Source organism: Salpingoeca rosetta, assembly GCF_000188695.1.
Source record: "Salpingoeca rosetta unplaced genomic scaffold supercont1.17, whole genome shotgun sequence".
NCBI classification, from domain to species: domain Eukaryota; class Choanoflagellata; order Craspedida; family Salpingoecidae; genus Salpingoeca; species Salpingoeca rosetta.
This window is the reverse complement of record NW_004754917.1, coordinates 556444-571523: the sequence shown is the minus strand read 5'-3', so window position 1 is coordinate 571523 and position 15080 is coordinate 556444. Positions and strand designations below refer to the sequence as shown.

The 15080-nt window shown below is 56.5% G+C and overlaps 3 protein-coding genes across 3 annotated transcripts; 2 read left to right on the top strand and 1 right to left on the bottom strand.

The window, feature by feature from the left end:
• The first annotated feature begins 37 nt into the window (after window positions 1-37).
• PTSG_06826 (uncharacterized protein) lies at window positions 38-6707 on the top strand. The gene is made up of 9 exons (XM_004992169.1): window positions 38-280; window positions 451-639; window positions 891-977; window positions 1216-1739; window positions 1975-2128; window positions 2411-2488; window positions 2704-2868; window positions 3109-3178; window positions 3426-6707. Exons 1-9 carry the CDS (start codon window positions 146-148, stop codon window positions 6470-6472), a joined length of 4449 nt encoding a protein of 1482 aa, XP_004992226.1. The 5' UTR covers window positions 38-145; the 3' UTR covers window positions 6473-6707.
• PTSG_06825 (uncharacterized protein) lies at window positions 6651-9823 on the bottom strand. Its single transcript, XM_004992168.1, has 10 exons — window positions 9768-9823; window positions 9344-9506; window positions 9038-9163; window positions 8644-8724; window positions 8375-8451; window positions 8105-8144; window positions 7851-7959; window positions 7586-7647; window positions 7301-7366; window positions 6651-7070 (listed from the first exon to the last, which is right to left on the bottom strand). The coding sequence occupies exons 1-10, from the start codon at window positions 9785-9787 to the stop codon at window positions 6960-6962; spliced, it is 855 nt and encodes a 284-aa protein (XP_004992225.1). The 5' UTR covers window positions 9788-9823; the 3' UTR covers window positions 6651-6959.
• On the top strand, window positions 9548-14981 carry PTSG_06824 (katanin p60 ATPase-containing subunit A1). The gene is made up of 17 exons (XM_004992167.1): window positions 9548-9572; window positions 9807-10042; window positions 10203-10270; window positions 10447-10540; window positions 10777-10852; window positions 11030-11091; window positions 11353-11424; window positions 11703-11771; window positions 11952-12018; window positions 12214-12319; window positions 12561-12611; window positions 12971-13145; window positions 13304-13395; window positions 13665-13761; window positions 14035-14177; window positions 14410-14541; window positions 14724-14981. The coding sequence occupies exons 2-17, from the start codon at window positions 9943-9945 to the stop codon at window positions 14772-14774; spliced, it is 1455 nt and encodes a 484-aa protein (XP_004992224.1). The 5' UTR covers window positions 9548-9572; window positions 9807-9942; the 3' UTR covers window positions 14775-14981.
• Window positions 14982-15080: the final 99 nt, after the last annotated feature.

Here is a 15080-nt window from a genome sequence, read left to right as displayed (position 1 = left end):
AGTGTGCATGGAATGGCAAAAAGGCAGTATCGCGACGCTTCCTTGAAGCTCTTACTGGAACCGAAAGATAAGCGAAAACTTTCACCAATCGCCAACACGCCTTATCAGCAGCCAACAAGGCGCCTCACAACCAAACCAAACCACGATGCCGTCGTTCTTTGCGACGGCGCTGTCGATTGAGTGTGTGGTCGGGGAGCTGGCGTCCACACGCACGTTCAGGCTCTTTGTGTCTTCGTCCTTCCTCGACTTTCAAACAGAGCGCAAAATCCTGCACGAGAAGGTCCAGTGGAAACAGTGTGTGTGTGTGTGTGTGTGCGTGTGTGTGTGTGTGTGTGTGTGGAAACCATGCGCGTGGTTTGAGTCGTGATGCGTGGGGTTTTACACCTTGTTGTTCGGTTTGCCTCTCATGTCGCGCTGTGGCTCACACTCACATGAATATGGACTGTGCAGGTCTTTCCGAAGCTGAGGCGTGTGTGCGAGGCAAGAGGGCTGATCCTGAATGAGGTTGATTTGCGGTGGGGCGTAAAGGCAGATGCATCGGGGCCCGATGTCATTGACACCTGCGTCAGCGAGGTGCTCCAGTGCACGCCTTACTTCATCTGCTTCCTTGGCTCACGCTACGGATGGTGCCCCACCAAGGTAATCACCAACACTGACGCGTGTGTCGTTTGTGTGCTGGACAACTTTGTGTGGTATGTTTTGGCGTGTTTACTGTTTGCGTTGTACAATGCTGTGCGCTGTGCACAAAATTGCGTGTGATGTGTGCTTTGTGTTCTGTGTATTGGTATTGCATCCTCCTGCCTTGTGTGCCTTAGCAGTCGCACGATCTTGTGCTGCACCTCCTACACAACAGCTTGTGTCTGACACACGTCAATTCCACAACACTACAGGATGAGCTGGAGCAGGCCGCTGCTGTGTCCAACTTCGACCTGTCATGGATGCCGGAGCATGCAGGAAACAGCATCACCCACCTCGAGGTACTACACACAGGCTCAGTGACGAAGATGTGCCACCAAGCATCGAGGGAGCCACGCTTGCCCTCACATGTGATTGCTCATACACAATCTTACTCACCCTCTGTGCATGCTCACTGACGAACTCCCGCAACCACGTCACACACACACACACACACACACACACAACACACACACACACACACACACACACACACACACACACACACACACACACACACACACACACACACACACACAGATCCAGGCCGGTGTGCTGCGGCAGCCGGTGGACCAGCGCCGGGCGCTGTTTTATATCCGCGACAGCGACGACTGCCTCCCTGCACACGTGCGCAAGGAGTGCGAGCAGAGCGCCGCCAGCAACAACGCCGACGCCATGACCACCCTCAAGACCATTATCGACCACACCGAGGGCGTCACCACGCGCCACTACACCGACCCAGACGCTGTTGCCGACACGATCCTGAACGACCTGCTGGCGATTGTGGAGCGCGACTTCCCACTGCACGTGTTCAGCGACCAGTTTGAGGAGGAGGATTTCTCCCACGCCGCGTTTGGGCGGGCGCGACTTGCCACCTTCGTGCTGACGCCACCGCTGCAGACGTTTGTGCAACGCGTGCTCGCCACCGCCGACGAACAGCCCGTGCTCGTGCGCGGACCGTCGGGCGCTGGCAAGTCGTCGCTCATGTCCCATATCGTGCACGACCTCTCCCGCCGCAAAGACACCCGATGCCACTTCCACTTTATCGGCCAAACCACGCAGAGGTGTGTGCGTATGGTGTGTGTGTGTTTGATTATGTGTGTGTCTTTTTTTTTTTTTTGTTGTTTTTTTTTTTTTTTTGTGTGTGTGTGTGTGTCCGTGTGTACGTCCACTTGCCCGCCTGCCCGCCTGCCTGGTTGCTTGCTTGTCTTCGTGCTTGTATGCCCACACATCTGCCCGGCTCATTCGCGCAATGTCACACACTCACCATACCCCGCCCTGCCTTGTTCACGGGTGCAGTGGACACTACATCAACGTGCTGCAGCGGCTGCTTCACCGCCTGCGCGTGTGGGCCGGCGGTGCTGTGACACAGGACATGCCCCACAGCCCCAACAAGATGATGGAGGCCCTCCCATCCTGGCTTGCAGCCGCTTCAGAGGCTCTCAAGGGACAGGTGGGTGTTTGTGTGTGTGTGTGTGTGCGTGTGCGTGTGTGTGTGTGCGTGTGCGTGTATTTGTGTTTGCTTGCTTTGCTTTGCTTGCTGTGTTTGTTTTCTTTTGTACTTTGCTTGCTGCGTTTGCTTGGTGCGTGCTTGTTTGTCCATCACAGCAACGTTATTCACGCTGCTTGCTTGATGCCCTTTGTTCTTCTACTCTAACGCTTTTCCCTCTCTTCTTCTCTTCTGCCTCTCGCTTCCTCTTCCCTCCCACCCCCACGAACCACCCTCTCCTCCCAGACGGTGTACATTGTGCTCGATGCGCTGAATCAGCTGCAGCAGGTTGATCGTGCCACCTCCCTCCACTGGCTCCCACAGGTACCACTACAGCTAAGGGGTCATGTACAGTATTTGGTTTGATTTATCCGCTGAGTCAGCCACATGTTCACACACACACACACACACACACACACACACACACACACACACACACACACACACACACACACACACACACACACACACACACACACACACCTTACACACACACACACACACACCTTACACACACACACACACACACACGCAATCAGGTGTGGCCGGAGAACTTCCGTGTGATTGCGACGGCGACGAGCGAGGTGGCGTGGTCGCATGCCGTGCTGGAGGTGCCGACAATGGACGCACGCCAACGCGAACTGCTTATCGCATCGTACCTCTCCACTTACGGCAAGGACATGGCACAGGCCCAGCGCAACAAGGTGCGGGATAACTGCAGTTCATGTGCGTGTGTCTGTGTGTGTGTGTTTTGTTGTTGTGTACTGTGAGTGATAAGGTTTCATGAATGTGCTTTCACGCTGCAGTGACATGACATACTCACATGTGCCTTCGTGTGTTTATTTCCCACTATCACCACCACTACCACTACCACCACCACCACCTCCTCCTCCCCCTCCTCCTCTGATCTTGCTTCACTACACACCATGTCGCGTTGGTGCCAGCTGATTGAGGCGTCGCACGTGTCAACTCCGATGCACTTGACGCTGCTGCTCGACGAACTCCGAATCATCGGTACGAAGGAGGTGGAGAGGGGGAGTGGGGGGGGGGTGGATGAGTGCAGTGGGACTGGAGGGAGGAAGAGAAGGAGCGAGGAGCGAGGACGAGGTGCTTTGTTCATCAAGCCGTGTTCAGGTTCACTCTCAATAATGCTCACACAAACACCTCGTCTCTTCCAACACACACACACACACACACACACACACACACACACACACACACACACACACACACACACACACACACAAACTCACTGGTGCAGGGTCGTTCAACCGGTTGGATGAGCAGATTGACACGCTTCTCGCTGCCAAAGACATCCATGAGCTGCTGGGCGTGACATTTGCCCGCTGGGAAGAGTCCTTTGCGCGCCTCGCTGCCCCCAAACAGTGGACGTTTGTGCCCCTCCCCGGCGAACCGGCGCCGCCGTCCAGTGTCCGCTGGAACCTGGTAGAGGCCGCGCTCATCCTGCTGCGAGCGTCACGGCAAGGACTACAGGAGGCGGAGCTCCTGGCGCTGCTGGGCGTCGAGCGGGCGCGCGTTGGCCATTTCCTCCACGCGTTGGAGGAGATTGTGCAATCGCAGTCTGGCCTGCTCATCTTCTCCCACTCCTCCATTGAGCGGTCCATCGACGCAACGTTCATGAAGCGCCACCCGCCCGCGTACGCCCACGCCACGCTCGCCGCATTCTTCTCGCAGCTGCCGGACGACAACGCGCGTAAGCACGAGGAGCTGCCACACCACCTGCTCGCCCTCCGCGCCACGGCCACGCTGGCGGACTTTCTGTCCACCTACACCGTCTTCAGCACCATGATTGCGTCAGACTTCTCGCGGCTGGAGCTGTCCTTCTTCTGGCGGCAGATGGGCACGGACCAGGCGTGCGACCGCTACAAGCGCATGCTGGAGGGCCGCATGAACCTCCTCGCTCGCGGCGCCACCACCAGCATGGCCCGGCGAAGCAACGCCATCGCAGGTGCACACGTGTCCGACCCACCAGGCACAGCAGCAGGAGCAACAACCGCTGCCAGTGCTGCTGGTGCCACCACCCCTCACCGACCAGCCACATCCCCAGCACCCCAATCACCATCATCATCGTCGTCGTCGTCGCGGCCACTGCCGCGTCGCGCGTATCTTGCACGTGCACTGTCACAGGACGCTAGCGCCACCCTTGAGGACACAACCAAACGGCGCGTGATTGCGGCGTTTGAAATCGCCGCCGTCGCCCGCTGCCTGCACGAGTGGGCAGAGTACACGGACGCGCAGCGGCTGTTTGTGTGGGCGCTGGCCACGTGTCTGTATGGCATGCAGCCCATGCTCATGGCGGCGTCAAAGTCCGTCAAGTCGATGGTGGACGCACTCAACGCGCGCATTGACGCGCTGCAGGCGCGAATGGAGCAGGAGAACGAAGGCGGTGGCGATACCGGTGACAGTCACGGCAAACCGTTGTCTTCATCATCATCATCATCGTCGTCATCATCATCATCATCGTCATCGTCGAAGCTGCGACACGACCGCAGCCTGATGCCACTGCTGCGCGTGTTCTCAAGCACCACCAGTGGCAAAGGTGGCAGGGGCGGTGGTCGTGCTGCCCACAAGGGTCAGGCACCACCTGCGCTGTCAAAGTTAACCAACACACCGCTACCGCCGCCATCATCATCGTCCCTAACCGACATTGTCAAGCGGAGCGAACACCAACACCAACAGCACGCCAAGTCAGGCCGTGATGATGTCGATGCTAGCAGCAGTAGTGACGGTGGATCAGCACCAAAGCAAGCCCCGCACTCCACCACAACAACAACGATGGCATCAACAGCAACATCAACAACGACAACACCAACAACAGCAGCAACGCCAGCAACAGAGGTCACGTCTGCGGCCAGTGCAGCGGAGGCGACCGGCACGAAGCGACCGAGGGAGAGCCTGCACGACCGCAACTCAATCCAGGCGGCGACAACGCAGCTGTTTGAGGAGTACGGCACAGACACGGAGGAGGCACTGCTGATGACGGCAGCGAGTGTGGTCGACCGTCTCGCCCGCCTGCTCATGCACAAGAGCGAGAGCATGCAGGCCATCATGCTGTTTCGCGCGTCGCTGCGGCTGCGGCTGCTGCTGCAGGGCGTGAACCACAAGGCGACGTCTGATGTGCTGGGCGACCTTGCGTGGCTGGCCATTGTGCGCAAGAAGTACAAGCACGCGGACGGGGCTGTTGCGCTGCTGAAACACGGCATCTTCGCCAAGACGCAGCGGTTGCGCGAGAGGGACGCGCTGGAGGTGGAGGTGACGCCCGATCACCACCTGGGCGCAGACTGGATGCAGCTGTTTGCAGCCATTCGCAAGTGCTGTGCGGAGGGCAGCGCGCTCGGTGTGCTGGACCACTACCTGCCGGCACTCATCAACCGCCTCGCTGTTGCCATCACGTCTCTCAACCAGCACGATGTCGCTGAGCAGCTGTACGACTGCTCCATACAGGCACACGAGGCCATGTTTGGCAAGAAGCACCCCTCGGTCGCCACCGTGTGCGGGGACATTGGCTCGCTGTGCGTGCGCAAGATGCAGATGCTGAAGCGGCGCATGCGGCGGGAGAAGAAGCAAGCCGATGAAAATGGAAGCAATGAAAGTGGTCGTGGTCGTGACCGTGGTCGTGGTGGAGCGAAGAAGGACCACCAGGGCAACAGGAAACACCACAACGGTACCGGTAGTGGTGGTGGTGGTGGTGACGATGATGATGGTGGTGGGTGGCTGCAAGTCACAGGCAAGCGCACGGTGCTTCGCAGCCCCGATGAGCGGTACCACAGTGCCAGTCGCGGCCGCGGTCAACGCCAGCAGCACGCTCGCAGCGACAAAACCACGCTGTCGCCATCGCCAGCGCGACACCCAGCATCAACATCACCATCGTCAGCATCACCATCGTCATCAGCTACAGCGACGGCAACAGGGACCGGGAGCGGGCCCGTGTCCCGCAACACGTCGTCTGCGATTGGGCTGGAGTCATTGAACACGATGGAGGCTTTGGAGGAGCGAGCGCTGCAGTGGTTTGAGCGCAGCATCGCCATCCGCGCCGGAACACTGGGCCGCAAGCACCCGTTCTACGCGTCGTCGCTCTTCCAGAAGGCAGAGTGCCTCATGCACTCGCCGCACTGGAGGGACGCGGGCGGTGTGCTGGAGCAAGCGGTGGCCATTCGCACAGCTGCGCTTGGAGAGGACAACAAGCAGACGGCGGCAGCACGACGGCGACTCAAGCAGTGGCGCCAGTGGATGCAGGAGGAGCGCCAGGAGCAGGGGCAGGAGGGCGATGCAGACGACCAGGAATGATCGATGATGTGTATGGTTGAGCGCTGTGTGTGTGTTGTGTGTGTGTTGTGTATGTGTTGTGTGATGTGTGTTGTGTGTGTGTGTGTTGTGTGATGTGTGTACGTGTGTGTGATGTGTGTGTGTACGTGTGAAGGGACGGATGTTCTGTTTGGTTGCTGCTGTTGAAGTTGGTACCATAGCTGAGTCACGTTTGTGTGCGTGAGGGTTTATTGGCACAACGTCGGTAAAATGCTGCAGTTGTGTTGGAGAGGAATATCAATGGAGCATGCTTGCGAGCACAGACACGTGTTGATGGGATGTTGAATTGTCGAAACATCGACAGAAATGATGTGGCGTTGGCATATGTGGCTTCGTTGGTGTGAAACGGCACACACAACCAATCACCAGGTTATCGTTGGTGTCATCATATCAGACACACGGCTGACGTTGCTTCGCCCATCCCAGCAACACTTGAACATGACGACGATGGTGGCGGCCGTGGCCATGATCACGATGAGGAAGACGAAGACACAACGGCGTTGTAGTGCTCGCCCAGACCAAACTGGTGGCGGTGATAGCTCAACCGCACCTTATCAGCCGCATCTGCAGCGCCAATCACCTGCCCGTGTGTGTGTGTGTGTGTGTGTGTGTGTGTGTGTGTGTGTGTGTGTGTGTGTGTGTTGTCGAAGGTGGATACGCGTGTGCATTCAGGTGGAAATGTGTGTGAGTATGAAGGTCAAGGAGCGTACACACTCGTCACACACACACACACACACACACACACACACACACACACAATCACACACAATCACACACAATCACACACACACATTCGACAGCCACCCGCACCTGTGTTGGCGCTGTTGCCTGGAACACTTCAATGCAGCAGTTGAGCGCTTCCGCAAGCGCGCGAATCTGTGTGTGTGTGTGTGTGCGTGTGTGTGTGTGTGTGTGTGTGTGTGTGTGTGTGTGTGTGTGTGTGTGTGTGTGTGTGTGTGTCGTGTGTGTGTGTGTGTGTGTGTGTGTGTGTGTGTGTGTGTGTGTGTGTGTGAGGAAGGAACGCAGGGGGAAAGACAAGCGATGGGCGACAGCGGAGGTTGTGATACACCGTTGCAAAAAGAACGGGCACGCTACCTCGATTTGGCCGCCCCACTCGCTCGTCGTCGCCATCTTCTCGCAATACGCCTCAAACTCCTCTGTACACACGCGCAGACGATACAGATATGTGCATGAGTGTTCATGAATTGTGAGGAGTGTTCAAACAGGCGAGTAAAGTTAACACCAGCCATCATCAAAACAATACCACTTGCCACACACACACACACACACACACACACACACACACACACACACACACACACACACACACACACACACACACACACACACACACACCTACCTGGAGACATCATGTCGCCCTTGTCGTTGGTCATGAAGGGAAGGTAGTCGTCGCGGTGTGTGCGCATGTGATCAGCGGCGATTTCGCGCAGCGCCCGCGCATCCTTTGCCTGCAGTCACACACGTGTACGTGCGTGTTGTTGTGGTGTGTATGTGTGTGTTGTTGTGCGGTTAACAAGGTGGTGTGCTTGCGAAGCAGCGCAACGTATGTCGGCGTAGTCCGTTTCTCTTCGCAGCGAAAAGCGAGTCTCTCACCTTTGCTTCGGGCAGCTGCACTTCAATGGACTTGAACAGACTGCGGGGGAGCGAGGAGGTGCAAAGAGAGTGGACGTGTGAGTGCAGAAGATGGATGAGGAGAGAGGTGTGGGAGCGCAGGCAAGGGATATGCAAAGCAAAAGCCAGGGGTACGCACACGTCAGCAAAGGGCGATGCCACAAAACAGCACAGTGACAGGCACGAGAAAGACAGTCACTGGCAGTGCTGTGCTCATTCGTCATGATTGAATGGCCAAATGTGGACTCTCACCAGTTACCGTCTGCGGGCACCCGCTGTATGCTGAGGTTGAGCTTGGACAGTGCATCGTTGAGAGCAGCCTCCTCAATCTGTACATGGCGGGCGTTGGTGGTGGTGGCGGCGGTTGTGGTGGTGATAGTAGTGATAAGGGACGACGATGGTGGTGGTAACGGCAATGATGATAATGATGGCAGCAGCTGCGAGTTGAATGGTCTCGCAACATGTACACAAATGGCATATTCCTTCATTGCAGCAAGCGTGACCACTGTGGCCAAGCTGACCTCTTTGCTGGTTGTCCCTGGCGCTGGCGCTGCTTCTTTGATGCGACGCTCACGTTCCCGTTCCTCTCTGGCCTTTTTCTCCTGCACAGCGCACATACACGAGCCAGTACGCCATTCAACAACAGTGAACGAGAGGAAGGCGTGCACAGGGGCACATAGGGATGCACGCGGCTGCAGTCGCAGGGGCACAGCTGCACAAGAGTACAGGAGCACAGCTGCACAAACAAACACACACGCGCGCGCGCGCGCACACACACACACACACACACACACACACACACACACACACACACACACACACACACACACACACACACACACACACACACACACACACACACACACACACACACACAACCCATCACTTCACATCACATCACAGCCGGTGCGTTACCCGTCGCTTCTGTGCGCGCGTCTTGCGGGGCTGCTGCTGCTGCTGCTGCTCTTCTTCCTGTGCCTTTGCATCCTCCTCTGGCTTGGCCTCATCCCCAGCTTCGCTGATGGTCTGCTTCGCCAGTTCCTGTACGCGTGACACAGTCGCGGAAGGTCGTGTCAAACAAGGGTCATGTTGTTGTTGCGTGTGGGCGTGTACGTGTATCGTGGTCGTGCATGTATGTGTGGCCTTCCGCGTTTGCATGTGTGCGCAGCGATGACAGCCGAGGAGCGGGTTCTAACTGTGATGCATGTTGACTGAGCATACCTCTTCAAGGGCGCGAATCTCATCGTCATGTCGCTTCTCTGTGGCCGCCTCCAGCAGCGCAATCTCGGCCATCACCTCCTTCTTGCGCTTCTTGTCACCCTTTGGGACGCTCTTCTTCATGCCCGTGATCTTTCCCTGGAGCTCCCGCAGCTCCTTGCGGTGCCTGCCACCCACCAGGCACACAGCGCGTCAGTGCTGGGCGGAAGACGTGCTGCACCCACACAGCAAGGTACAACTGACAGGGTGCACAGCAGGCACGCACAGCAGGCAGTGCACGCACAGCAGGCAGGGCACAAGACACGTGCATGCACACACACATGCACGCACACACATGCACATGCACACACACACGTACACACACACACATGCACACACACGCACATGCACACACACATGCACATGCACATGCACGGCGCTTTCTCACTTTGCCTTGAGCTCGTCCATATTGCCTGTGCTGAGTCAGCAGGAATTTCAAATTTCACACGAAAATAACGACGGGAACAAGCAAACACCACAACACACAACAAGACGACGACACACACCTTCGACTTTGACCACCTCAACAACAACTACCAAGCGCACCCACGAACAAGCATAGCATGTCGACCTCAATGGTTGCCCGCATCCCGGAGGAGCTCCGCATGGGCCGGGAGTTTGCGCTCCTTGGAAGCTATGAAACTTCGCTCGTGTACTACGAAGGTGCGTGCATCAAACTGTGTTTGCGTGTTTGTGTCAATGTCGTGTGTGTTCCATGTGATGATGATGATGATGGGTTGTTGTTGTGGGCGCATCACAGCTCACTGTCCTGTCCTGTTCTGTCCTGCGACTCGCTGCTTGCTGCTCGCTACTCTGCTGACAGGCGTCTGCGAGACAATCAAGCAGTTTATGAACCAGTGTCCTCCCTCATCCAAGAGCCGCTGGGCCAAGGTAACCAACATGTACTCAAATGCACACACGATTGTTTGTGTCGTTGGCATTCAGCAATCGATGCGAACACTGCCTTTGACTGATTTCACTGGCACTTGCATCTGTCACGTTGCTGCACCTCCCATGCCCCGTTCCCTTTGCCTTTCTCACCTTTGCCCACTGGTGAATGTCCGCAGGCTTATCATGATGTGATGGAGGAGTACAACTCCGTCAAGGCCATCAGCTCCGAGATTGATCTTTTCAAGTCAAGCACACGCCAGCCCAAGAAGCGTGAGGCGTGCAACCATCTGTGTGTGTTTGTGTGCGCGCGTGCGTGTTGTGTGCACGCGTGCTTGTTGTGTGTGTGTGTGTGTTTGCGCTTGTGTGCGCGCTCTTGTTGTGTCGATTGCAACCGCCCTTTTTGATTCCCTGGCGCTCACCTTTCCTTGTGCCGTTGGTGCTCAAACGTGCTATTCATACGTGCTATTCAACCATACTTGGTCGCTTTTGTCTGATCATACTGGCAGCCGAGACCCCACAGCACGATCCCGATGTGTGGGGACCGCCGCCGCCACTCGAGCGCCCCGTCCAGCGCAAGCCCCGGTGAGCACTTGACTGTGTTGAACCCCCATAATTCACTCGGCATGTGTGGCGTGTGACGGCTGTAGCTGGGCGAGTTGGCATTGTAGACAGTGTATGAATGCGTGTATTATGCTGCTGCTCTTTGGCTTGCATTCGTGTCACTGATACCTCGTCTTCTCTTGTATGTTCACGCATCAGCTCTGGCGGTGGCACGCCCTCATATGCGCGACCAACCGCCTCCTCCCGCGTCAACTCAAACGGTGAGCGTACGACTTGTGTTATGAGGTGGTTGCTGCCCAGCTCCACACCCCGTTGCACTCGTGCACCATGCCACACACACACACACACACACACGCACACACACACACACACATACACACTCGTGACTGTCTTGCCAATACAACAACAAAGACGTTCTTCCCATTCAAAAAGCACCTTCACTCACCGCGAACAACCATGCGTGGTCCTTGCCCGCCATCCCATTGCCTTGGCGTCAACATACCCTCCACCCCCGTGTTCAGCTCGCCGCGGTGACCGGAGCGACCGTAACGACCGCTACGGGCGCAAACCAAAGACCTCCGCCGCCAGGCCAGGTTGGTCGGCGTTATCTTGTGGGATTGTGTGTGTGGGGGGGGGGGGTGGGGTGGGGTGGAGCTGTGTGTGTGTGTGTGTGTGTGTGTGTGTGTGTGTGTGTGTGTGTGTGTGTGTGTGTGTGTGTGTGTGTGTGTGTGTGTGTGTGTGTGTGTGTGTGTGTGTGTGTGGGATTGTAATCATATCTGCCTGTGTGGATGGGTGCGTTCATTTGTCGGCATCGCTCACCCGTCCCCCTCCCCACCGCTTGTTGCATTGCTTGCCCTCGCCTGCGTCTCAGGGAAACCTGGCCGGGATAAGAAGGACAACAAAGCAGCCAACAAGGACGAGAAGAAATTCTCGGGCGAAGGTGTGGGCTCGCACACCAATACGTGGACACCTGTCGTGTGTCGGCGCGTCAAACCACATCACACTGTACTCTGATCACCCCCATCTCCCTCTCCCTCACGCTCCAACACATTACATAAACTTTGCCTTTGCCCACCCCGCTCTCCTTTTCCATCATTGCGCCCGCTCACGCGAACTGCAGGCTGGGACCCGGATCTTGTTGAGATGCTGGAGCGTGATATTGTGCACAAGAACCCCAACGTGCGATGGTGAGTCTCAGAGGAAGAGGAGGGGAGAGCGCAGAGGCGGCTGCTGCCTTGAATGTTGAGAGATGCACGCTTTCATGGCATGCCACAACACACACACACACACACACACACACACACACACACACACACACACACACACACACACACACACCTCACAACGTCCTCCTCTCTTGCCCTGGTTCTTGTCGTTGGCAGGACGGACATTGCTGGCCACAACGAGGCAAAGTCGCTGCTGGAGGAGGCCGTCGTGCTGCCCATGCTGCGGCCCGACTTCTTCACCGGCATCCGCAGGCCATGGAAGGTGCGCTGCTGTTGTCGACAATACGCTGCACCCATGTGCCTTGTGTGTGTGTGTGTGTTGTGTGTGTGTATGTGTGTGTGTGTGTGTTGGGGGGATGTGAGAGTTTAAGTGGCGGGGTTCCTCGTCGTCCGTCATCGCCGTCTTTTCATGTGTCATGCATGCATGCATTTCCATGCGCGACACACGTGCCTTCTCGCCCTTGTTCTCATCGCATCATCGCCGCCTGTCGCCATTGTTGTAGGGTGTGCTGATGGTCGGTCCCCCCGGTACTGGCAAGACGCTTCTCGCAAAGGTGAACTGACAGGTTTCATTGCTTTCCTGTGATGATGATGTTGTTCTTTTTGTGCGTCCCCGTTGTCTCGTTGTCCTCCTCCCCCTTCTCCTCCTCCTCTCACTCACTCACTCACTCACTCACTGACTCACTGACTCACACACACTCGCTCACTTACTCACTCACACACCCACACGCACATACACACTCACTCACTCACTCACTCACTCACTCACTCACTCACACACCCACACGCACATACGCACTCACTCACTCACCCACTCACTCACTGACTCACTGACTCACACACACACACACTCTCTCTCTCCCCTCCAAACAAACTCCCACTCACCGTGTGTGTTGTGCCTTTACCATCTCAGGCTGTGGCAACGGAGTGTGGCACGACCTTCTTCAACGTGTCCACGAGTACGCTCTCCTCCAAGTACCGCGGCGAGTCCGAGAAGCTCGTGCGTCTCCTGTTTGAGATGGCCCGCTTCTACGCCCCGACAACCATCTTCATCGACGAAATCGACTCCCTCTGCAGCGCGCGCGGCGGTACGTGTTGTGCATGTGTGTGTCTCTGTGTGTGTCTGTGTGTGTCTGTGTGTGTCTGTCTGTCTGTGTGCGAGCGCTCTCACGCACATCTTCCTCACACATCCACCCCCTCTTCCCCACCATCCACCATCCACCACCGCCACCACCGCCACCACCAGGAGCGAACGAGCACGAGGCGTCGCGTCGCGTCAAGTCGGAGCTGCTGGTGCAGATGGACGGCGTTGACGGCGCTCTGGGCGATTCTTCAAACGTGAGGCCACGATGGCGATCATTGGTGGATTGACGATGATGATGATGATGACGATGATGATGGTGATTTGTAATCGATGGATTGGGGCTGGTTGTTGGCAGGGGCAGCTGGTGTTGTTTGGGTGCGTGTGTGCGTGTGTGTTGGGCTTGCTTTGTTCATGCGTGCACTGTTTTCATGCATTTCGCTTCATGTTGTCGCGTTCTCACCAACTTGTCTTCAACTACCCCCCCCCCCCCCAAATTCACCGCCTTCCATGCTCGTGGCTACAGGTTGTGATGGTGCTGGCTGCGACCAACTTCCCCTGGCAGATTGACGAGGCCCTGCGCCGCCGCCTCGAGAAACGCATCTACATCCCGCTCCCAACAGGTGAGGACGTGCACCTGCGCATGGATATCAAACGATATCACAGATTGCAAACCACACACGCCCGCGGATGCCTGTTTTTGACAGCTGCTTGTCGTCACTTGTTTGCATCTTGTGTGTGGCATGGAGGCGATGACAGCCACCATTTTCTACTCCTTCTCAACTCACCGCCACCACCACCACCACCAACAACAACAACAACAACAACAACAACAACAACAACAACAACAACAACAACAACAACAACAACAACAACAACAACAACAACACGATCAGACGTTGGCCGGCGCAAGCTGCTGGACATCAACCTGGCGAGCGTGTCGCTGGCTGACGACGTGGACCTGGACAAGATTGCCGCCGAGACGGAGGGGTACAGCGGCGCCGATCTCACAAACGTCTGCAGAGACGCGTCCATGATGGTCAGTTTGGATGAGGAGACAAGGGCCATAGAGAGCTGGAGTGGAGCGTGGGGGATGTGGTATTGTGTCGTCTCGTGGAATTGATTTCCTGTGTTGTTGTTGTTGTTATTCGTGTCTCCATACGCTTTGTTTGATGGGGAAACACATCAACGCCGTGTCACTCACTCGCAGGCACACATGCTTCCGCGCCTCCTCGTTTACAACGTGCCCTTTGTGTTTCCGTTGCCTGCAGGCAATGCGTCGGGCGATCCGGGGCAAGTCGCCCGAGGAGATTAAGGCGATGGACAAGGACCAGCTGAACCAGCCGACGTCGATGGAGGATATTACCGCCGCCATCAAGAAGGTCTCGCCATCCGTCTCAAAGGTCAGCACACCGCGAATTTGGGCGTTGGGGGGGGGGGGGTTGTTTTTGTTGTTTGGGGGTTGTCGCATGTGTGGTCGCATGTGTGGTCCCCGTCGGTGTTGTCGTGCATGCATCCAATATTGTGTGTTCCTGTGTTGAACCGCCTCCTCACTGCACCGCCATCTCTGCAACCCACCGCTCAGGACGACATTCACAAGTACGAGAAGTGGATGCGCGACTTTGGCTCCACTTAAATCCACAAATACACACACATATATACACATGTACGGCCTTGGTGTTTATCTTCATGTTTCTCCATGCTTCTTCCACTTCCTCGCTATCGTAATGTGTGACAATTCTCCTGTTGCCGTGTCTTGGTTGTAATGTTCTGAAGGCTCTCTTTTCTGTCTCCAACTCTCTCAGAAAGCCGCGTCTGGCATCGCATAAAGAACTTGAACCGCTCATAACGCGAGCAGATCACACACACACACACACGCACGCACGCACATAGCAAATACACACAAACACACACACACACACACACACACACACACACACAC